The 25,519-nt window shown below is 41.0% G+C and overlaps 1 protein-coding gene across 1 annotated transcript in view; it reads right to left on the minus strand.

The window, feature by feature from the left end:
• The window catches only part of LOC145394208 (5-oxoprolinase), a 103,903-nt gene that overhangs the window by 9,297 nt on the left and 69,087 nt on the right, over nt 1-25,519 (minus strand). Inside the window, exons 15-24 of the mRNA XM_080268197.1 lie at nt 23,573-23,720; nt 22,880-22,992; nt 21,946-22,102; nt 17,102-17,218; nt 15,103-15,347; nt 13,460-13,571; nt 12,066-12,290; nt 7,794-7,939; nt 3,219-3,316; nt 2,863-2,960 (exon numbers count right to left, since the gene is read on the minus strand). Coding sequence (XP_080124323.1) covers nt 2,863-2,960; nt 3,219-3,316; nt 7,794-7,939; nt 12,066-12,290; nt 13,460-13,571; nt 15,103-15,347; nt 17,102-17,218; nt 21,946-22,102; nt 22,880-22,992; nt 23,573-23,720 — 1,459 coding nt within the window. The remainder of the gene's footprint in view (nt 1-2,862; nt 2,961-3,218; nt 3,317-7,793; nt 7,940-12,065; nt 12,291-13,459; nt 13,572-15,102; nt 15,348-17,101; nt 17,219-21,945; nt 22,103-22,879; nt 22,993-23,572; nt 23,721-25,519) is intronic.

The raw sequence follows: 25,519 nt of genomic DNA on the forward strand, positions 1-25,519 counted from the left end.
GAGACAAACAGGTACGAGGGGCAATGTGCTCCAGTTCGCGAAGGAGAAGGTGAGGCGGCCACGCCATCCACGTCGCGGATGGCAGCATGGGTGCCTCTTACGATCCGCGAGCTTTTTGTATTTATTGGATTGATGTTGCTAATGCCGCACAACTGGAAACACAAGTTAGAAGAATACTGGACTTCCGACGAGCTGTGCCCAACACCCATTTTCAATAAATACATGAGCCGCGATCGTTTTAGGCAGCTGATGACTTATCTTCACTTCGCGAACAATGATGAGCCTTCCCAAACTGACCCATTATGGAAAGTGAGGGGAATCCTGAACATGATCAAGGATAAGTTTACGAGGTTCTTGCGCCCGTTCAAGAAAGTCGTGATTGACGAGTCTTTGGTATTGTTCAGGGGCCGTCTTCGGTTCGTCCAGTACATTCCAAGCAAACGCCACCGCTTTGGAATCAAGTTTTTCGTGCTGTGCGACTGCAAGACGGGGTTCATCCTTGACTTCGTCATTTACACCGCCAGCAATGTCGATTTGGATAAGACTGACCCCCTTGGATTCTCTGGTTCTGTGGTGAAAGTGCTTTTGGAAAAGTACTTTGGCGAGAATCATGTCCTGTATACGGACAATTACTATACCGCTCCTAAACTCGCCAAGTACCTTTCTGAACACGGCGTCGGCTCCTGTGGCACTGTCAGAAGTAAAAGGGCACATTACCCTGCCTTCCCCGAGGCTGAAAAGTCAAAGCGGGGAGACGTGCACCTGAAGAAATCTGACAAGATGCTTGCGATCAGGTGGCATGATAAGAGAGTCGTGAACATGCTCACCACAGTACACAAGGGTGAAATGCTGGCAACAGGGAAGGTCGACAGAAGGACTGGCGAGCCTGTGATGAAGCCTGATGCTGTCATTGACTATAACGTCAATATGCGGCTGGTGGACAAGTCTGATATGATGATTGGAGAGATTGACTGCCTGAGGAAAAATCGTCGTTGGTACAGGAAGGTGTTCTTGCACTTGATTGATATGTGCATGTTGAACGCCTTCATCCTGTATAAAATCAAGAACAGGAAGCCAGCCAACTACTCTCTCAGACGATTTTCCAAGACTTGTGTCTACCAGCTGCTTCAGCGTTATGGCCAGGTTCTTTCTACAGGTCCCAAACGCCACCCTCACACACCTCCAGACCGCCTACAGTGTATGGCCCACCTTCAGCGACACCGCCTGGAGCCACTGCCAGCCACTGCAAAGAGGGGGAAAGCACTGAGGAGGTGTCATGTGTGCAGCCACACTACCAGGCAGGAAAGAACCTTTAGGTGCACCTCCTTGCAGTGCAAAGAGTGCAAAGTTCCCCTCTGTGCTTACCCGTGTTTCTTTGACTACCACAGCCTAAGTAGATTTTGAAAATAAGGGTAAGATTCTTTGAAATAATACTGAGAGTGACAGTGATAATATTGTTTAGTTTTCTTTTACGTGCTGACAGTGACAGCCTGATGAGTGTAAATTAGTGTATGTACTTGTAAAAGCACTGACAGTGACAGTGTTTTTTGGTGTAAATAATTGTACATAGTAATAATATAAGTATTGCGAGTGACAGTCACTCCAGTGTAAGAAGATGAAAGCATATTTTCCTATTCTATGTTCTGACAGTGACAGTTTGTTGTGTAGAAAATATTATTTTTATAACACTGGACAGTGACACTGATGAATAAGGCAAAAAAGAACAGATACAGTGAAAGTGAGCGATAGAAATGAAGTGCGAGTGGCCGACAGGAGCGAGAATAAAGTGCCTGCCGTAAGGCTGAATAAACTCGCGCCGCGGTGGTCTTCCTCAGTCCCAATCCACAATACTGGCAGTGACAGTGATTTTTATGGCCGTAATAGTGACAGGCAAACGTTTGCGAAGTCCTATGATGAAAAAAAATGTAGTATACGTGTTTTTTGCCGAGAAAAGGCAAATGTGACAATATTGACGGGAAGATCGCCACTGCGCTGCATGTCGGCCGTGCGCTCCGTTCATTTTAGCCTTATTTTCAGTGCTTATTTACAAATACGGATTCCAAACAACCTGTACGTTGTTGTATAAAGTGTACTGTGACAGATTGAGGCTGTGGTAGAAAGAAAACCGGGTTTCTGGAGGTGTGAGAGTGAAGACTTTGTTACCCAACTTTGCAAGTCTTCACAAGTCCTTTGGTAGTCAACGAAGGCTCAACATGTGGCTCAGGAGAAAGCTGAATGTAAGTACCATATGCCATAAAAATTTTAATGCTCTAGGGTTAATCTATGATTTTTGGCAAATATTTTTCCACAGGTACTCAGACCCCGCTACAACCCCGCCACAGCGGGGGGATCGCCCGTACACAGCCGCGTTTTAGGGGTTAAAGAACTGTTCACCATTAGTGAATACATGTTCCAGGATGCATCCCAGAACTGGAAAAAATGTTGGGAACATTGTATGAGCAGTGGCTGGGAGTATTTTGAAGGTGGCAAGTATGATTAAGATGTAAATAAAGCAACAGTTAGCTTTCTGAAATGTTCATATTCTTTTTGGACCGACCTCGTAAAGGCTCCAACATCTTGCAGACATCAGCCTTGGTCACCTAATGGTAGCTCTCCATTCCGCCCACTCTCTAGCAGTGTCTCCATTCAGTCCCTTGTCCCTGAGGTAATACTATATGACCTCATCCCACAGGCCTTTTTTGGTGTGCCACCTCCCAACTCAACCCTCAGTGTTAACACATCTCTCACCCTCCATCCAATCCACATACCCATACCATCCCAATATATCCCTTCTCATCAGACAGGGAAGATACTGATACAAAGCTAATAAATGGACAAAAGTATACTAGTCAATATACGTACACCTTTCCCAACTGCTACTGAAGTTTTTGAGGCCAATCGAATAACACGGCCACAATTTCTGATCAGGATGTTATTTCCCTTTGCACCATCCTCACCACCTGAAATGTACAGCACATTAAATACTAAATTAACTCCTTCACTACAATGGAGTACTGTATTAGACTTTAACTTTGCTGCTTCCAGGTAATTTTTTTCTACATAGGAAAGAGCTCTTGTTCTGAAGGGGTTATCAAACGCTAATCTAAATTCTCCAGTTCAAAAAGTTTTTCCAAGCTTAAATTAAAATCAACAATGTGGTGTTTGTCTATATAAAATAACTGCACTTGTCTACATTGGCAAAAAAATATTTTATGTACCCTCCAGGCCATATGGAGCAAAGACCCTCCTCTCGGTAAGAATGGAGAGTGTGAGGGGACGACGGAATAACAGCTCACGAATTATGCCATCACCACCTCTGCAAAAAAGTTAAAATAATTATTAAATATAATGTACAGTTAACTATATGCTTATCTTCATATTGCAGGATGAATTTTAGTATGAATATGTTAATATAATAAGTTTGTTTTCACCTTATGCAACCTGACCATTTCCACAACTTGAATACTACACTGTCATCACCATCATCATCATCCTAATTACTGCTTAGCTACATGAAACTCTATGAGCCCAAGTTATGACGTATTAATGAGTCTCTTTTGTTACTAGTCAAACTGACCCTACAGTCTCATTTCATTTGGCCATCAACTAATCTGAAATGTTATGGCTCTAGGTCAAGTTATATAATTTACACTACCGTAGCTACAGAGTATATCAGCCTAGCCTCAGACCTCTGCCACGTGAAAGTGCTAATATAAGACTGGATATTACTTTTTCACCTTTCTTTTTCCCCTAGTTAGTTAATATGGCAATACAAACTTATGACACCTGTTCTTTGTCATGATTGTTATCACTATCATCACCATCATCCCAGTTTTTATTGCCAATATATTATGTAAATGAAATCTGTATGATATAAAAAAAGAACTCAGGAAGCAAAAAAAAATAGGACAGCTATCAACATACCTAGTAAAATGCACTCTACTTCCAAGCCTTCAACACTCCTTTTGCATATGTTTTCATTTCTTTATATTAACCTTGGGTGTGTAACATGTCCATCCATTCATCCATCATCCAAGCCTACATTGCCCCATTAGGAGCGCAGAAGCCCGGGGCTAGGCAAGTTGGTCCCGACATTTAAGATGAGAGTGACCAGCCTCACTCATCCCTGAGTGGCATTACATGAGCAGTCAACCCCAACCACTCCTTAGACATAAACCTTCACTGGCTCAATCCAATTGGAGCGCAATAATTACCCACTAAACCACCAGGTGCCAAAATTTGGTTATATGGTTACCACCCAGCATAGTAAATGGTTTCTTGGTGTACAGGAAACCAATTGGCTTGTCACTCAGTGTATAGTCACTCACAGGCAGAAGGACGAGGAATGAATGAAGGAAGGAAAGACAAAAGAGGATGGAAGGAAAGAAGGATGGAGGAGAGGAAAGGGCAGACACCTGACAGCAGCACTACATCGAGTAAGTGGATGGTGAGCGCCCCCACCTACCACATGTTATGAAAAATAAAGCTGCCCCAATTTCATGGTAATTTCTTTCATTTTCTTTCTATACTTTTTGCAACTTTTTAATTACAGTAGTTTTATTGCACTATGGCTTCTAGCTTTGATTTAATGCACAAAAAGTCAATCTCTTTTATTTTTTTGTAAATACAAAATATTCTCATCATAAATACACCAAGATAGTAGGAACACATTTATCTTTACTCTGCTCTCTAACAAAAGAAACAGCAAATTTTCCTTTAATCTTTTTCCAATCAAAGATCGTGGTACAGTATGTTTCTGAAAAAGCCAGAAACTACTCTCAGTCTTGGGGACCCTAGCCTCCAGCCTAATTTGCCCATACCCATAATTAATCAAGCACTGCCTATAATGCTCTAACACAATAACTGGTTTCCCCCAGGAGACTAAACCATGGGTGAGTGAATGGTCAAACGGAGATGATGAGGAAGTCACTGGAAATGACAGATGTCTCTGGTCCATGGCATTTATTTGCTAGGGGATACTAATTACAGTATTGCTTTTGTCAGTACAACCCCAAACTATTTAAAAGAACATGCAAGCAGGTTGGAGCCTCTATAAATGATACGATTGATCTATCTATTTATAACCTGATGCCTCAATCCGGTAAGGGGTGGTCACAAACAAATTGCCTCCATGTCACCCTGTCCCACGCCATTTAACTGCTCTCTCCCTCAGCTCACACCCTTCTCTCTCATACATTGTACCACTCCACTCCAACCCTCCATCTCATCCTCGGTCTCCCCTTCCCTCATCCCCCCTCTACCACACTCACATACACTCTAATTGCTTGTCTCTTGCTCTCCATCCTCTCCACACGGCCAAACCACCTAAATGTACAGTATTTCTCCTGACACTTTCTATCACATCCACATCCACACCACAATGCTCCTTCGCTTCCACATTTGTCACACTGTCTCTCCATGTAACTCCACATGCTTCTCTCAAATAATTAATTCTGCTGCTCTTGCTCTTGACTTGTGTCCCTCCAACAAGGTCCAAGCTTAACTTCCAGTGGTGTACCAAGGGGGGGACCCCCCTTTTGCAAATATATATATATATATATATATATATATATATATTATCTATATACAGTATACATATACATTATCTATCTATCTATCTATCTATCTATTGCCAGACGCCTCAATCCCATACAGGGTGGCCATAAACAAATCACCTCAATGTTGCCCTGTCCCCCGCCATTTCACTGCCCTGCTCCCAACTTACGCCCCCCTCTCTCATATACCTCTCCACTCCATCCCTCCATCTCATCCTTGGCCTTCCCCTCCCTTACCCCCTCTCCACCTCACTCACATACAGTCTCCTCATCAGTCTCTCACTTTCCATCCTCTCCACATGGCCAAACCACCTCAGTGTGTTCCTCCTAATGCTTCCTATCACATCCACATCCACACCACAACGCTCTTTCACTTCCTTATTTGTCAGCCTGTCTCTGCATGTGACTCCACAGGCTCCTCTTAAATAACTCATTTCCACTGCTCTCACTCTTGACTTGTGTCCGTCCAACAATGTCCAAGCTTCACTTCCATACGTTAGAGTTGGTATCACAATACTGTCATGTAATAACTTTTTCACTTCCATGCTCACTTCCCTGTTTCTTAACACTGCTTTCAAAGAACCAGCAACCTTTCTTCCCTGCTGTACCCTTTCAAGCACTTCATCCTCCAAACCTCCATCCTTACTCATCACACTACCCAAGTACTTAAACGTAATCACATTTTCCAATTCTTCACCATCCAACCTCGCTGTACATTCACTGACTTCACCTCTCTCAAAAACCATCACTTTACTCTTCCCTACATTCACCTTTAAATTCCATTTCTTACACACTCTCCCAAACTCATCCACCAAGCCTTGCAGCTCCCCTTCATCTTCACTCAACAACACAGTATCATCTGCAAACAACAGTACAGGGAGTTTCCAAACACTATCCTCTCTCACCAGTGCCACTCCAACATCCACTACCCTACCTTGTATCTATTTTATTACCACATCCATGAACAGATTGAACAACCATGAAGACATGACACATCCGTGTTTCAACCCAACCTCCAAAGAGAAAAATTCACTTAGTTCACCATCCACACGCACTGCAACCTTAGCACCATCATACAAACACTTCACAGCATTCAACAACTTCCCATCTACTCCATATATTCTTAATACTTTCCACAATCCTTCTCTATCCACCCTGTCATATGCTTTCTCTAAATCCATGAAAGAAGCATACAACTTCTTTCCCTTCTCTAGAAACTTTTCTTGGGCTGCACAGTTAAAAAGATAAAAAAAGGCACCCCCCTTTTCAACTCGCTGGGTAAGCCACTGTTCACTTCCGTATGTCAGAGCTGGTATCTCAATACTATCATGCAGTGAATTTTTACTTCCATGCTCACTTCCCCATTTCTTATCACTGCTTTCAAAGAACCAGCAACCTTTCTTCCTTGTCGTACCCTTTCTAGCACTTCATCCTCCAAAGTTCCATTCTTACTCATCACACTACCCAAGTACTTAAATGCACTCACATTTTCCATATCCTAATCATCCAGCCTCACTGTACATTCAGTGGCTTCATTTCTCTTGAAGACAATAACTTTACTTTTCCCAACATTCACCTTTAGATTTTGATTCTTACGCACTCTCCCAAAGTCATTCACCAAGCCTTGCAGTTCCCCTTCGTCTTCACGTAACAATACAGTATCATCTGCAAACAACAATCAGGAAGTTTCCAAATGCTGCCCTCTCTCATTAGGGCTGCTCCAACATCCACTGTCCCACCTTGTATCTCTTTTATAAACTCATCCATATGAAGACTGAACAACCATGGAGACATGATACATCTCCATTTCAATCCAACATTCAGACAGAAAAATTCACTCAGTTCACTATCCACACACACTGCAGCCTTAGGACCTTCATACATACTCTTCACAGCATTAAACAGCTTCCCATATACACCATATACTCTTAGTATTTTCCACATTCCTTGTCTATCCACTCTGTCATATGCTTTCTCCAAATCCATGAAGGCTGCATACAACTTCATTCCCTTCTCTAGAAACTTTTCCACTAAAGATCTAAGGACGAATATCTGATCTACGCAACCTTTTCCCTTCCTAAACCTCATTGTTCTTCAAGTAATTCCCCTGTTACTTCCCTGACTCTGTCAATAAGTATCCTCCCACATACTTTTCCTATTACACTAAGAAGAAAAATGCCCCTGTGATTACCACACATTTCTTTTGCAATGAACAATTTTCAAAGCAGGTAAAATTACCTGAACTTCCCCCTTCCTCCAGTGCCGGGGTTAAGGGTGAATTTGTTGAGTGTGACTGGGTAGCGGCGCTCTAAAATTTCTGGATCAGTGATTCTGGTGTTGGTCATGTGGACATGAACACCACTGCGTCCGTGCCAGGTTGGTCCCTGTAACACCAAGGTTTAAGTTAAGTGAAATATGTATACTAACAAAGGAGTTACAGAGAATACTTGGTAACCTCTTAATTACGATAACAGTTTTTCTATTTTACTCTGGCTCCTGCTAAATGAATTTTTTCTGCTTAGGAAGGACCCCTTCAAACAAACACAATATGACAATGGACTTTCTGACGTCAGGAATACAGGCAGTCCTTATTATATGTACTGTTACCTTTCTTGCTATCCTTGTCTGCAATAAGGTACCTTTTATGAAGACTCCAATATGCTTCCATGCTCTGGCCTTGGACACCTCATGGTGGCTCTCCATGCTGTTTGATCTCTGACAGCTTCCCTATTCAGTCCTTCATCCCTGAGGTAACATTCCATGACCTTGTCCCAAGTCATTTTTGGTCTGCCTTTCACAGCCTTACCCCCAACATTCACACTTCTCACCTTCCACACCCAACTGTCATCCTCCATCCTCTCAACATGCCTAAACCATCTCATCACCTGTAGAGGTGTATGGTATGTAGGAGGACTACTGGGCCTTAGGAGCAGGCTGTGAAGTCTATGCCCAGAGTCAGACACATTAAAAAAAAAAAAGAAATCAAAATCAATGCATTCAAGTCCCATTCTTCTTCTCAACTCTTCAGTGACAATCCTTGCCTTAAAAAAAAAAAAAAAAAAAAAAAAAAACAAAAAATCAATGCATTCAAGTCCCATTCATCTAATCAACTCTTCAATGACAACCCTTGCCTACCCAGGCCTTGTATTCAAGGATGCACTACACATCCATCTAATCACTGTTATTTCTATACTTTTGAGTCTACAAATGTGTTTGGAAACTCACTGTACTGTTGTTTGCAGATGATACTGTGCTGTTGAGTGAAGACGAAGGGGAGCTGCAAGGCTTCGTGGATGAGTTTGGGAGAGTGTGTAAGAAACGGAATCTAAATGTGAATGTAGGGAAGAGTAAAGTGATGGTCTTTGAGAGAGGTGAAGTCAGTGAAGGTACGAGGTTGGATGGTGAGGAATTGGAAAATGTGAGTACGTTTAAGTACTTGGGTAGTGTGATGAGTAAGGATGGAGGTTTGGAGGGTGAAGTGCTTGAAAGGGTACAGCAGGGAAGAAAGGTTGCTGGTTCTTTGAAAGCAGTGATAAGAAACAGGGAAGTGAGCATGGAAGTGAAAAAGTTACAACATGACAGTATTGTGATACCAACTCTAACGTACGGAGGTGAAGCTTGGACGTTGTTGGAAGGACACAAGTCAAGAGTGAGAGCAGTGGAAATGAGTTATTTAAGAGGAGCCTGTGGAGTCACATGGAGAGACAGGCTGACGAATGAGGATATAAAGGAGCATTGTGGTGTTGATGTGGATGTGCTAGGAAGCGTTATGAGGAACACACTGAGGTGGTTTGGCCACGTGGAGAGGATGGAGGGTGAAAGACTGACGAAGAGAGTGTATGTGAGTGAGGTGGAGGGGGGAAGAGGGAGGGGGAGGCCGAGGATGAGATGGAGGGATGGGGTGGAGAGGTATATGAGAGAGGGAGGTGTGAGTTGGGAGCAGGGCAGTGAAATGGCGGGGGACAGGGCGACTTGGAGGCGATTTGTTTGTGGCCACCCCAAACGGGATTGAGGCGTCTGGCAATAGATAGATAGATAGATAGATAGATTAAAATCTCCAGTTAGTATAATTCTTTCCGATTTCTCTTCCATTTTAAGTAGTAATGATCTTAAACTCTGAATTGTACTCTCTGCCAGGTCCTCATATTCGTCTCTTTCCCGTGTGTTTGATCTGGGTGGCATGTACAAATTGGCTACAATTACTTCCCCTTCAGATGTGTTGATCTCTACTGCAATCAGTTCTACTTGTGATGGTATATCTAGTTTTACTTCATTGACTTTTAGATTTTTCTTAGTTAATATTATAATTCCTCCTCCTTTTTTTAAATTTCTGTCTCTTCTCCATATATTGTATTCCTCTAAGTTTAGTATGTCATTGGATATCCTTGGTGTTAATTTTGTTTCAGTTAGGCATATTATTTGTGGTTCATTTTCTCTGACATAATCATTCATCTCTAGTAATTTAGATACCATTTCATCCACATTTGAGTACATCAGCTTTATCATCTTGTTTATACACTTGTCATGACATGGTTCTACTACCTTCCTCCTTTTTACTCCCTCCTGTTTGTGTACCACTTTCGTACCTGCAATCCTATTACTTTGTAAAAAAAATGTGTTCTTCTCCTCTTCTGATCTTCCCTCATTTTTTGTTTTTGCTTCCTCCCTCTTCTCTTTCAGTAATTCCAGTTCCTCTTGTGTTAGGCATCTTTTTGTCCATACATTTTTGAAGTCCTCTTTTTCCATAAGATTATTTGCATTTTTTAGTATCTCCTCCACAGTGTTTACACTCTGGAAAGTCACCTTTAGAGGTCTTGTCTTGCTTTTCTCGTATTTCCCTAACCTTTTGTGTTCCTCTATGTCTTTACTACAGATTTCCTCTGATACTTCTTTCAGTAAGCTCATTACATTTGCCATCTCCTTTTTGTCTCTTGTGATCTTGTTTTTTACTTCTTCCTCTTCTATACCAGTGATTACTATAGATTTGTTTATATCTACTGAATCTCTGACTAACTTTGGATTGTTTTGGATTATTCTTTTCACTTCCTTTTTAATGCTTTTTTCCTCCACCCTTGTTTCTAAGTCTTTCTTTACTTTCACCATTTCAGCATACGTGGTTTCCACATCATTTTTGTAGCTTTGCACAGCTTCATTCACCTGTGTTATCTTCTCAATATCACTGCTCTGGTCTATCAGACTGCTTACTTGCCTAATTGTTTCTGTATCATTTTTGAACTCTTCCATAATACTCTCGTGACTGACTACAGTACTTGCCATTTCACTCATTTTCTTCCTAAGTGTACTCAATTCCACTGTTAGTTCACTGATGGTTGTGTCTTTCTTGTTGGCCTCCCTTCCTAGTTTTTCTATTTCTTCCTTTTGCAAGTGCATCTGCTTCTTTATTTCATCAATTTCATTTTTGAAAGCCATTTCCAGTTTGTGTACACGTTCAACCAGTCTATTGTGAGTCTCCACTTCAACCAGTTCTTGGTAGAAATCATCATCTTGCTTTCTAGCTTTATCCCTTTTCTTTTCCAAATTTTATTACTAAAGTATGTCTCCATTTTGCAATACTAAAAGCACAGAGTACATGTACTTACATTCCCTGTGCAGCTGTAGTCTAAACAAACCTCAGCTGACTAAGCACATTCTTTCGCCTCTCGGTTCTCTTTTCTGTTTGAACAAGTCTTGTTTAAACTTTTTATTTTTTTCTTTTAATAATGAAAAATCATTTAGTCTAACCTGGTACAGAGCTTGACTCATATAAAGATACTAATTTAGGTAATGCCACTGGCCGTGCCGGCTTGGTATGGAGCGCTGACGTCGCACGTCTGCTCTCCCTGACTCCCAGTGTGTGTGTGTGTGTGTGTGTGTGTGTGTGTGTGTGTGTGTGTGTGTGTGTGTGTGTGTGTGTGTGTGTGTGTGTGTGTGTGCTTACACAAATCATAATTATTAGAAGATAAGCTAAGCGTATGTAGGGTAGGGTTGCATATTAGCAGATGAGGTAATGAAGGGCATGGTGTAGACTGTAAACTGTGACACTGTGTAGTAGTGGTGGGAAAAACATTTGAGCCTTCAGGACATCAGGACTACCTTGCTATTACTTAGTTTTGTTATCAGTGTCGTTCAGGTTTATCTCTAACAATCTGAAAGGCACATATTTATCATTAAAGATATCATTGCTTTAATTTGTATCTGTATATTATGGTATCTTACAAATAAATGAGGGCCTTGGTTGGAATACAAAGACAATTTAGTGCATGTTCAAACACAATGGGAATTGACCAATCACCACCCTAGAGCATCGCGCAATGTTACCAAATCCACCTGTCCTCAGCTGGCAATATCAGTGCATCAGACTCCCTGGAACCGATTATAGTCAAACATGACAGCACCAGATGTAATATTGTTGATGCAGCTCAGTCATGCAGTATACACTTGGCAAAGTCTCCTTCAGACACACACATTATAACACCAAACAATTAAGTTATAATATTTGTGTTCTCTTACTGCCCCAGCTCCTCCTGACACTGTCTCATAGTAGCCAAACTTGTCGTCACCAAACGTGATATTGTTCATGCATCCCTGCGAGGCAGCACATGCTTTGAAGGCTCGCAGAATGACATCAACAACACGCTGTGATGTCTGCACATTGCCACCCACAACTGCAGCCTCTAATGATGGGTTCAAAATGCTCCCAGCTGGAATCTTGATGGATATGGGTTTAAGACAGCCCTGCAAGAAAAAAAATTTACAGTTTTAAAAATTTCTGTCAGCTACCAAAATGCTGTGTATTAAAAAGTTAAGTGCTTTAAATGGAAAAATGAAAGTGAAGAATGGGGAAAAGTAAGTGGTATAAAAATGGAAGAAACATAAAATTACGTGACAGTACACAAAATATGAAAAACTTATCTAACTGAAAAGCCTTGTTTCCATGGGTATTATGACTGATACGAGGGCAGTGAAAGGTCGATGTGGAGGTCTGTCAGATCATATGATTGTGGTATGCAAGATCAAGCTGAGAGGAGTGAGGTAGACCATGAAGGAGAGAAGCAGTCAGGGAGAGAGACTGAAAGTCGAGAAGCTGAGGATCTGAGAAATGGCACATGAATACAGGGCCAAAGTAGGGGAGGAGTTAGAATCAATGAATTGGAATGAAATGGATCTGGGCAGCCTGTGGAACACATATAGGAATCGCTGGGTGAGGAAGATACTGGTACACTATCATTTGTAACTGCCTGATGGGCGGGGGTTTGTACGAGCTCAGTTTGTAAGCGTCTTCCTTCTTGAGTGTTGTCACTGACTCCTACGTTTGTCGCTACAAACTCTTCCAGTGTCTCAAACTCTGCCTTGAGTTCCCTGTAATTTCTCTGCAATTCGGCTAACCCATTTTCTAAATCTCTTCTCAAGATGCATAGTTTGCAAACAGGTGTCGAAAAGTAATCTGAAAAATACTAAGGCGCAAAACGACCAGTACACTCCTGGCAGACCTTCAGGTTAGATGGCATTTTGCAGCAACATATCCAAAGTACCACAAAAATAAAAAATAATATACAACTGGTTAAGGGATGTTGTTACAAATGGATAATTTACTCTATAAATGAAATATTGAATTTCTAGGGAGATTCACTTACTTTTTATATATTATCTTCCTTTACCAGTGTAAAACGAATAGAAAATCTACCTGCTATGGCACAATCCAACCTACATGAACTCTTTTACCAGTGTAAAATGAATAGAAAATCTGCTTGCTATGGTACAACCTAACTTACCATGAATTTCTTTATCAGTGTAAAAGAATAAAGCAAAAAAAAAAAAAAAAAAATCTACCTGCTATGGTACAACCAAACTTACAATGAAAATGTCTTTACAGGAGGAGGAGGAGGAGAAGGAGGAGGACTGACCTGATTGAGAGGGATGTCATGGCCCACCATAGCACGAAGACAATATATGATGGCTGACACTGTAACTGCTCGAGGGGCATTGCAATTTCCCCAAACTTCAGGTCCAGTTCCTCTATTTAAAAAAAAACAAAAATAAAAATAAAAGTACACACTGGTATATACAGTATTATGCAAGCCATGCTTGCTATATTTCAGGGGTAGGTTCACAATATCACAGCTTTTCAAAACGTAACTGGCATTGTAAACTGGAGGTAACTGCAAACCAGCCTTATGGATAGCACTGAAACTTTAAGGCCCAATTCACACTATAGGGACAGTCGTGCTCCGCTCTTGCTCTGTTCACGGTCCGGTCAAATATCCTTACATGCATTTCAGTGGAAGCATTCACACTGGCAGTAACGGTCAAGCGACGCTCCACTCATGATCCATTCAAAAGATATTTTGACTGGAACAAGAGTGGACCGTGAGCGAAGCAAATTGACACTGTGAACACCCGCCATGGTCTCGCTCCGCTCAAGTCTTGATTCAGCCCTCTGAGTGATGTGTTTTCCTTTTCAGGTCATCCTCAATTTTTGATAGTATTTTTTCATATGTTCCAATGTTCATTCTAAAATAGCTGTGAAATTTACTTTCATCATCAATCAGACGAGGAAACAGTGTATGGAATTCCCCTTCACTTTTCCTATCTTGCAAGACTGGACGAACCCACACTCTCTTTCTTTTCTGACTTTGTTTACTTCTTTCTTCTTCTTCACCCAGTGCAATGGTGATAATTGCCAACTCGGCTCGTGAAAAGTCACACATCCTCCGTCAAAGGTGGTGGCACTTCTACTGTTGTGGGAGAGGGGATAACGGTACCCTGAGCGAAGCGAGAGCGGACCGGACGAGTGAATGCACCAGGACCGTGAGCGGAGCGAGAGTGGAGAGTGACTGGAGCGTGACCGTCCCTATAGTGTGAATAGGGTTTAATAGATAAACTCTATGTGGTTTATTGTGGATTAAAATTAAAAAATATATATTACTGTACTATGTGAAATTAACCTCAGTTCAACTACAGTAAATGGGGTAACAGTGAACATTCAGGTATAAGTAACTTGATTATAAACCCTACTGAAAGACTACATTTTTAAAGAAGCTTATTTACAGTTGAAGGTTTATAATAACCATAATCAGCCTCATGGGAGCAAACTTATACTCTGACATTAATCATGCTTAAATAAATAATGGTCATGTACACATTATATAAACAGCAGCAAGTGTCTGACACTATCACTTGAGAGTGACATTAACTCTAATAAGGATCTCTCTAACTTACAGGCTGAGGAAATTCTATCTATGGCACTTATAGCTAAACACCTTAATCACAGAGTGGGTGGCCACAAACAAATCCCCTCTATGTCATTCTGTCTGACATCAGGCAACCCTTCCTCCAACCTTACCACCCCATCCCTCCACCTTGCCCTGTCTCTTTCTCCCCCTCTCCCCCTCCATTTGACTCACATACAGTCTCCTAGTCAATCTCATATTCTCCATTCTTTTCATAAGTAACATCCCTTTAACATACAAGCATATGAGAGGGCAACTATGATTGATCTTTATTTTAAAAAAGAAAGAAAGAAAGAAAAGAAAAAATTACAGCTTACTGGAAATCAAACACAGCCGTTCCCTCCTTCACATTGATGTCTACAGTAAGTTCAATAGGTGACCCATCGTCCATATGGTCAATGGCATGCAGCAGACATGATCCCGATTTACTCCTGACATCTGATCCAACCTTCTTCAACAGATCTCCCACAGCTAGTTCAGCACTGGTCTGAATGTGGTTCATGTATGCCTGAACTACACTTAGGCTGTAGAAATCTATCAGCTCATTCACAAGCTGGATACCCTGTCGTGGAACACCAAACATTAACTTTGGCTATGTGCAACTGTGGACAATATTATCAATCACTTTTCGACAAACAATAATGAAATTCAAACATAAGTACACCTTCCTTTTATGACTGGGATGCATTTTTGAAAAAATTATTGACTGTATAATGAATTCTGAGTTGCAGCAACTGTATAAACCAAAGAAATCATATAATAAGTAAGTGGCCAGCACAGCATGTACATACATTTAAAAATACAAATTTTAAAAAATAAACTCTTACTGACTGTATACCCAAATAATCATAATCTGAGTGATTGTATAATGAGGGTTTGGGTATGAAAGACTGCATCACTGAATTTCAAAAGCAACTGCTCGTTGTCTTGATATTCTTTAACCCGTACAATCCCGCCATCAGCATGGTGCCGACAATACAAAACGTCTCAAGTAATCCCAGCAACGTGATGGTGCCGACAGCAAAATTCTAGTGCTGTAGCGCGTCTCTAACTGCTTCAAACTAGCTAATTTTTTGCTAAGGAGTAGCTTAATGTATTGGCAACATTGTGCACAAGCACTTGTAGCACTGAGTTTGGTTCTGCATGGCTGGGTAACATCAGTGTGCCACTGTCCGTTACAGCGTTAGAATGTTGCGGAAGTCACGCCATTTTTCTGTCTCATTGGGCTGAAGGAGGTGGTTGAAACTGTCACATGGACCCTCTGTCCCTTCATTTAGTGATTCTATAGAAGAGGAAGACCTGGACGACTCTTCTGGAAAGGAATATGAGCCAGTGGATAAGGATATTGAGAATGGGGATTCCCCCATTCTCCTCCCCCATTCTCTCTCATCCCGCCTAGCTGGGTGGGAAAACGTAGCTCACAGCTTGGGAAACTGGGCTAGAAACACGATGGATGGCCATCCTGCACTTATTTCTCCTATAAGGAGTACTTTTTTTTGCTTTTCTTTGATTTATATGTCCTTTTGGATTGTTTCATGCAATAAAATTTTTTCCCATTTTTGGTCCGGGATTGGGTCGGTATAAAATTGCAAAAATGCCTGGGATGGTATGAGTTAAAAGGATCCAAAACTGTATTTAAAAAAAAAATAAACTACACACAAGACAGTCTGCTCTCTCTGTGCACTAGGAAGGAAATCAAAAGTTTATATGATGTCACTTATTATGAAACAGTCTGTATTTTAATGAGTAAAAATACATGCTGGATCAGAGGCTCCAAAAACCATGCCCAAAACTACCTGCTCTAAAAGTCAAGAAATCAGCCAGTCAGTACATCCATCCATCATCCAATCCTACGTTCCCCCATAAGATGCGTAAGAGCCCAGGGCTAGGCAAACTGGTCCCGACATTTAAGATTAGAGTGACAAGCCTCACTCATCCCTGAGTGGCATTACGTGAGCAATTAACCCCAACCATTCCTTGGATATAAACCTTCACCAGCTCAATCCAATTGGAGTGCCGTAGTTACCCACTAAACCACCAGGCGCCAAAATCTGATTATATGGCTACCACCCAGTGTAATAAATGGTTTCTTGGTGTACAAGAAACAATTTGGCTTGTCACTCAATGTACAGTCACCCACAGGCAGAAAAAAGAGGAAAGAATGAAGGAAAGACAGACAGAAGAGGATGAAAGGAAAGAAGGATAGAGGAGAGGAAACGGCAGATACCTGAGAGCAGCATTACACTGAGTGAGTGGATGGTGTGCGCCCCCACCTACCACAAAATACAGTAATAATATATAAATAATAAATCTTACCTTGTGATTGGCAGCCACCTGAGCCCTAAGATCAGAGAGGTTGTCCTTCAAGTTGCGAGTTCCTGACGACCCAGGGATGCGACCTGGAGCCATCAGAGCCTCTGTTAATTTCTCCTCCTGGGACAAAAAATCAGAACTCCAATATAGATTTACATCTTCACCATGCTGACACCATTTATGATTTATAGACAATTATAGCCAGCTCAGTAAAGACCAACTCAGAGTAAGGAGGTTTGTACCAAGACACCATCAACCCCTCCACTACAGACGGTTCATTGCGTCTTGAATAAATTTGACTTATGGAAAATCAGTAGTCTATTTTAACATAATTCATTATCCCTTTTCCCAGTCTGAAATTAAACTTGTGACTTTTTTCAACGGCAGACCACTTCACCAATCTCTTGATAACAATGACAGGGACAGTTTGGGACAAAAATCTGTCTAATATTTCATCTCCTCTGCTTCTCATTTCCCTCTACTGGTTATTATTTCTAAACTGAAAAAGGCTTGGTATGATTCTGTCTACAGATAATGCACTTTAACCCTTTCTTTACAGACTCCTCCCCCCAATGTAAACGCTACATTCACCCCCCCATACCAACCTGACAGCTCCCCCTCCTGTAATGTGAGGGGTAGTGTATGTTTTTTTGGCCACATCCAAACTATTCACTCTTTGTGATTTGTTTGTATACTGATGATCACATAAACCCAGCATGATGTTGCTACTGTAAAGAAGTGATTATAAAAAAACTCATTATATAAGTTTACACCTTATGCTAAAGTATTGTTACCCAGGTAACTACTGTACAAACTGGCTTGAAAAAAATGCCATGCACAGATGGATGGCTTATTTACTTACCTTGTAAGCTGAGCATGAAGTGTTTGGACACATGTGACAGTGATGGCGACCTTGACCCACTTGTTGCCAAGAGTGTGGCGTCACTAAGCTCGTTACGAATTTCCTTCTCCTCCTCACTCACATCAACCTCACTATCATTTTCAGGATCATAGTCATCATCATTGTCATCTACTTACACATCAGACACTGTTGCATCATCTGATACATCTAAATATGTATCCTCATGAGGAATAAACTCGTCACTATCAGAATCCGCCAGAGACACCATGAGAGAACAATATCCTATACACCCTCTCTCGTGGTCAAGTGCATGGTAACTGGCTCTCTCAGGCAGGCAAAGGGGTGTAAATTTTGCCGTAAGTCAGTGGAAAATGTAGTATGATACCTGTAGTACAAATTATAAATAAAATAATGATTGGTTTAAAAGAGATTACATCACCGATGAGTGAGCAAGCCATTGGTGCCACTGCAACTCAGTCACGATGTATCTTATGATGTCAGAATTTGTCAGAACCTTGTCACAGTCTTTGTTGTCAAAAAACAGAGCTGATGCTATCAAGAGGTGGTAGATGGGAACGGGAATGTAGTCCAGGTGACGGGAATCAACTCAGCTCTAGTACCAAGCAGACGTTCGACCAGTGAGAAATATAACGAGTTAATAAATATAATACACAGAGGCCAAGATAGATATATCCCTTCAAAACCGTTTAGAACAAATAAATCAGAACCAAGATGGTTAAATAACAGATTAAAATCTCTCACAGGCCAAAGGAAAGGAATATATAGAAAAATAAAACGTGGAGAGGAACACTTACATAACTGATACACGATTTTAAATAGAGAAGTAAAGAGGGAGATAAGAAAAGCAAAGAGAAGTTATGAAATTAAGGTTGCAAGTGAATCAAAAGAAAACCCCAAGGGTTTTTATCAAATGTACCATACGAAAAATAAAGATAGGATAGGACCACTCAGAATAGAATCAGGTGACATTACCGGTGAAGATAAAGAAATGTGCTCCATCCTAAATAATTATTTCATATCAGTATTCACCAAGGAAAATCTAGATCCGGTCCCTCAAGCAGCAAATATTTACGATGAGAATACGGAAAATATTCTTAGCAAAATAACCACTAGTAAGGAGGACGTACTGAAAGAAATTAATAAGTTAAAACCTCAAAAATCGCCAAGTCCGGACGATATATATGCAAAAATTATAAAAGAAACCAAAGAAGAATTATGTCAGCCACTTTTAACGTTATTTAATGACTCTTTAAGTTCAGGAGAAGTTCCAGAGGCGTGGAAGACCGCAAACGTAGAGACCATCTTTAAAAAGGGTGATAAATCAGCTGCGTCGAATTATCGTCCAATAAGTCTAACGTCAATAGTAAGAAAAATGATACAGTCAATTTTGGCAAATAAGATTAGAGAACACTTAGAAAGCTTAATCTTATAAATGAAAGTCAGCACGGATTCAGGCAAGGACGATCCTGCCTCACAAACTTGTTGTCATTCTACTCGGAGGTCTATGAGGCAGTAGATAGCGATAAAGCTTACGATGTTATTTATCTGGACTTTAGTAAAGCTTTTGATAGGGTCCCACACGAAAGGTTAGTTAGAAAGGTTCGAGCACACGGTATAGACAGCAATATCTTAAAATGGATAGAATCCTGGCTGAAAGGACGAAAGCAGAGAGTATTAATAAATGGAACTAAGTCGGACTGGGGATTAGTAACTAGCGGTGTACCACAGGGTTCAGTACTCGGTCCCTTATCATTTATTATATATATAAATGATCTAGACTTAGGGGGATGAAGTACGTGAAAGGGTACAGCAGGGAAGAAAGGTTGTTGGTTCACTGAAAGCAGTGATGAGAAATAGGGAGGTGAGTATGGAAGTTAAGAAGTCACTGCATGATGGTATTGTGAGCCCTACCCTGACGTATGGAAGCGAGGCATGGACCTTGCAAGAGGGGAACAAGTCAAGAGTGAAAGCAGTGGAAATGAGTTACTTGAGAGGAGCATGTGGAGTGACGTGGAGGGACAGGTTGACGAATGAAGAAGTGAAGGAACGTTGTGGGGTAGATGTGGATGTGGTTGAAAAGATTAGGAGAAATACACTGAGGTGGTTTGGACATGTGGAGAGAATGGAGAATGAAAGACTGACCAAGAGGGTGTATGTAGGTGAGGTGGAGGGAGGGAGAGGGAGGGGTAGACTGAGGATGAGGTGGAGGGATGGAGTTGAGAGGTATATGAGGGAGGGGGGGGTGAGTTGGGGGGAGGGGAGTCAAATGGTGGGTGACAGAGTGACTTGGAGGCGTTTTGTCTGCGGCCACCCTTTGCGGGATTAGGGCGTCGGGCTATAGATAGATAGAGATAGATAGATCTAGACTTAGGAGTCAATAGTGGCATCAGCAAATTTGCCGACGATACAAAAATAGGGCGTACCATTAAGTCGACTGACAATTCCCATAACTTACAAAAAGACCTCGATATATTGTCCAAATGGTCTAAAACTTGGCAAATGGAATTTAACGTTGAAAAATGCAAAGTACTTAATGTAGGCAAGACCACTGGAGACACTAAATACAGCATAGATAAGAAAGAAATTAGCAAATTGGAATGCGAGAGGGATCTAGGAGTTATGATTAGTAACGACCTTGAACCAAGGCAACAGTGTATTAATGCGAGAAGTAAAGCAAATAGGGTCCTAGGATTTATTTTGAGATAAGTGAGCAACAGATCATCAAAAGTAATGCTGAAACTTTATCTAGCATTAGTAAGGCCACATTTAGACTGCGCAGTACAATTTTGGTGTCCTTACTATAGAATGGATATTAATTCGTTAGAAAATGTACAGAGAAGAATGACAAAAATGATACTATGACATTCGGAACCTGTCATATGAAGACAGATTGAAAAGACTAAGTCTGCATTCGCTAGAGAGGCGTAGAGTAAGGGGAGACTTAATTGAGGTGTTTAAGTGGCTGAAGGGTATAAATAAGGGCGATATTAGTAAGGTACTTAAAGTGAGCATACAGGATAGAACTAGAAATAATGGTTTCAAACTAGAAAAATTCCATTTCAATAAGGAAATAGGTAGAAATTGGTTTGGTAATACAGTAGTAGACGAACGGAATAAGCTACCTAGTAAAGTAGTTGCTGCCTCCATTGAGAGTTTCAAGCATAGGCTAGATAAGCATATGACAAATAAGGGGTGGATATAGAAAAAAGAAAATCTTTTAACCAATACTAATTCATAATTTTTCCTTTTCAGGTTACACTACGATAGTCTCTATTCTCCTTTCACACTTTCCTGTAAAATGTCCACACCAGTTTTTCTATACTGCGTGGTGTTCCTTCTGACTTTTTCCTGCCGGCTTCGGCTGGAGGGTTTGGAGGGCGGGGGAGAGCCTTCTTCTTTGCTATCCTTATCTCATTCTAGTAGTTCAGTTACTCTTCTAGGAGCTGCCTAGCATGGGTCAACCGGCCTACTGCAGTTATCCTCTCTTCTTATGTTCTTAAGAGGTCCTCAGAAACAGCCTTACTGTGCTACCCTGAGGCCCATATACTGCCACTCATTAGAGGGTGTACAAACGTACCATGGCTACTGTTCCGGTGTCTCATGGGTGTTTACAAGCGATGTATGGGGGTATATCGAAACACATTTCCAGTAAAGAAGTGGTTAAATAAGATGCTCTGTGAAGTGAAAGACATGCCTTAAGTGTGATGCAGATGTGGTGGAGCAATGAGCAAATTATTGTCCCTAACTACTATGTCACCACACCTGCATAATCACACCTACAATTACTCTCACCAGTTGCCTTACCTGAAACACACACTGATCATCTTACCTAGAAAGATTCCTTGTTCACCTTTCCTAAAATGAACCTTAATCACCTTACTCAAAAAAAAAAAAAGACCCTTTAACTGTCTTGCCTAAAATGACCTCTTGATCCTCACCTAAAAAGACTCCCCAGTTGCCTTACCTGAAAGATGCCCTGTTCAACCAGCTTGAATGACAAAAACACAGCTCCCTCCTGGTGTATTGATGTGGAGTGTGGTGGCATGGACCCAGGAGTGATGCCACCAATGTCTGCATGATGGCCTCGACTGGCCACGTAAAACACAGGATTATCTACACCCCTGCAAAACCACAAATCATTTCCCATCAAATTCATTAACACAATGCTAGAATGCAAATAATCATTTAATCAAAAGCACAAGGTTTCAGCAAGGATATCCAATGACATCTATTGGCTGTCATTTCTGGTTTGAAGTGCAATGGAAATACAAAGCACTGGTAGATGTGTTTGGTTACACTTATCTTCCATGTCACCTACCTTTGTTCTGGGTTACAGTAACCTAATTTCATGCCACTACACAGTACATCCCAAAGGACAAAATAGGACTGGCTATTGCTGTTTCGTATACTCCTATCATCTTTCTAGCATATCTTCTTTACCAATTTACACCTCCATATGATGTATCCATGGTATCTTCCATGTTACTTACTATGTACTGTATTATCCATGTTACTCTTATTTTCTAGTGTTGGTATAAATCCCAAATTTTAGTGAGAAATACAAACAGACTGATGATGACATTGATGGAATTAAGGTACTATACTGTAGTACATGCTGTCCTTTTAATATTGTGGAGGTGCTGGAGATTGTTACATTTTTTCATTTAGCAGGAACTGGACCCTGGTGGAAACTTAGCTGATCAGCTTTACAGGTAGCTAGAAATAAAATCTGAATACATCTTCTTTCTGTAATTTCCTGTGCACTTGATGAGAGAGAGAGAGAGAGAGAGAGAGAACAACAAGAACTTAACATGATTTTGCCAGAGGGTGAACCTACTAGTGGAATACTGAGATATCAGGGAGATGCTTACTGTGTTTTCGACACTGGGTTAACCTACTTGTGGAATACAGGAGTGATGACAGTGAGGTCAGGGAGATGTGACCCTCCAGCGGATGGGTGGTTTGACAGCAACACATCCCCGTCCCTCAGCTCGCTGCCCAATGCCTCAATCTGAAATGCACATAAGTAATATTATGGTGCCGTTGATTTTAACTTACATCATCATCATTTTTCTGAACTTTTGTTTTTTCTCTCCTAGGGATGAGATGAGGTTGATTTAAAAATACATATATAAACATAAAGTAAAAAAGCAGAATTATTTTTTTTCATATATACTCTGACCTCCTTCAGATGATATGGAGGAAACCATGGACTTGACAAGAGATAAAATTAGACTAATGGAGTATGTATTTACAGAGATGCACATGATGAGGGTCATAATAATTTGGTGAGTGGTTAATGAGCTGATTCTAACTTACAGGTGTATGTGGGCATACATATATGAAAAAATTAATCCTCACAATTCTGGTTGTGAGGTGGTGCCAGGAACTCAAATGCAAGAATGATGTGTGATTGACTGTGAGGCAAGTGTCATGGGGAATGCTGTTTGATAATTTAATACTCCTTCCATGATTTCTGCATTTTTCCCTCTGAATCCTACCACATCTCATTTCTTAGGTGAGCATGGGTGAACAGTAATGGTGTTACAAAAGTAAAAATAAAACTACCTTCCCCCATCCTGTCAACCCACCTGGTATTGCACTGTTTCCTGCATGGCACCCAAGTGAACTGGAATGTGTGGTGCATTGGATACTAGACCACCATCAGGACCAAACAGTGCACATGAGAAGTCCAGACGCTCCTTGATGTTAGTTGAGATGGATGTTCGCTGCAGAATTCTAACGGACAAAATAATTTTGTCAAACTCATTATCCTAAGCATAAAGTACGGTCTCCTTGTAACACAATTTAGGCTATGCAGAATCCTGTGCTGAATTAAGTTCATGCTAAAATGTGACATACTGTATAATTACATGTAAAACTGGGGGTTATGTTCTGGGAACTTCTTATTTTTTCTTGAATAAACATATATAAAAATGGGCTATTATTATGTCTGCCTCAGACGCCCGCGGTTTTCTTGAATAAATATATATAGAAATGGGCTATCATTATGTCCGCCTCAGACACCCGCGGCAGCTAGTTTACATACAATATCACTGACTTCAAGGACACATCAATGTATAACCAAGAGGTTTTGCCCCCAAAATTTTAACCACATAGGATTGCCACTCAGCCTAACACTGAAAGCTCCCAATGTCAAGACACTAAGATATCATAATGCACTACAAAATAGCTTGTGACATAAAGGCTGTTAATATGTAATATAGAGGTTTGAGGAAAGTTGTGCCTAAATTTGAGAGAGCTAGAGGAAACAGCAATAGAGATTCTAACTACGGAATGTCGTGCACAGCACATCATGACGTCATGGAAAACTCACACCACACACCTGATGGAAGAACACCAAGTGCATACACGTGCCCAACACGACCCAACCATTCATATTCGGGGAAAATTGGAGAGGCTGGTCAGAAGGGGTTGGGACACAACAGGAAACAGGAGGGGCACAGTGGAAAGGGCAGGAGTAAAGGGCACAGTGTCAGCTACCATAAACCGCCCTCACCTTTGTACTGCTTATCAACATAACTCCCTTGAAAATAAAACTGCAATCAAACCCCACATTCATCTTTATCTTTCTCCTGCCATCCACGACAAGACCAACTTGAAAATTCTCTCCTCATACAACCCTATAATTTAACATTTTTGGAAATGCTTTGGCTATGGCTAGATTTTTGGAGGAAGCGATACTATGAACTGCTACAACTACAATCAATTAATGCCTCACAATTTTATTACCAATCAACATTCTGCAGTCCTATGATTCATGACAGACAACAAGAACCTACTAGTTTAGCTCTACATTCAACACAAGATACTACAATTCTACAGTTGAGTCTACATTAACCCATACCATACTAGCGACGTAGATCTACATCCCCATAAAAAATGCCGGTGACGTAGATCTACATCCTGCAACACTGAAAAGTCATTGCAAGCAACCAAAGTAAAATGGACAGTAATATCGTATCTCGCTAACTTCAGACATTTCTCCACTATGCTTACAATGCTGATTTAGGATCACAGGAGGCGGGTGAGTCTTGGCAGGCTCACAGCCGCTCTGCTCTGTCTATAACCTTGAAGATTTCAGAGGTCAAGGGGCATATACCTGACTCGATTCAACCTACTCTCTGGCTTTGGTGATTACTTTCATTAGTGCCAGGGATCTTATATTCATGTATTAAGCCCATTTACCCACAAAAAAAATCCAAAATTGGTTTACAAGCTCACAGTTGCTCTGTTCTCTCAGTAACCTCGAAGATTTAAGAAACAGAGTGGCACCAACCTGACTCAATTCAACCAGCTTTCTGGCTTTGGTGATTACTTGTATTAGTGACAGAGATCTAATACTGATGTATTAAGCCCATTTAGCCAGAAAAAAAAATCCAAAATTGGTTCACAAGCTCACAGCCACTTTGCTCTCTCTGTAATCTCAAAGATTCAGAGGTAGAATGGCACCAACCAGACTCAATTCAGTCAACTATCTGGCTTTAGTGATTACTTTTATTAGTGCCAGGGATCTT

The sequence above is a fragment of the Coenobita brevimanus genome, chromosome 26 (genome assembly GCF_032717465.1).
Source record: "Coenobita brevimanus isolate Jiangsu-jjx chromosome 26, ASM3271746v2, whole genome shotgun sequence".
Classification (NCBI taxonomy): Eukaryota; Metazoa; Arthropoda; class Malacostraca; order Decapoda; family Coenobitidae; genus Coenobita; species Coenobita brevimanus.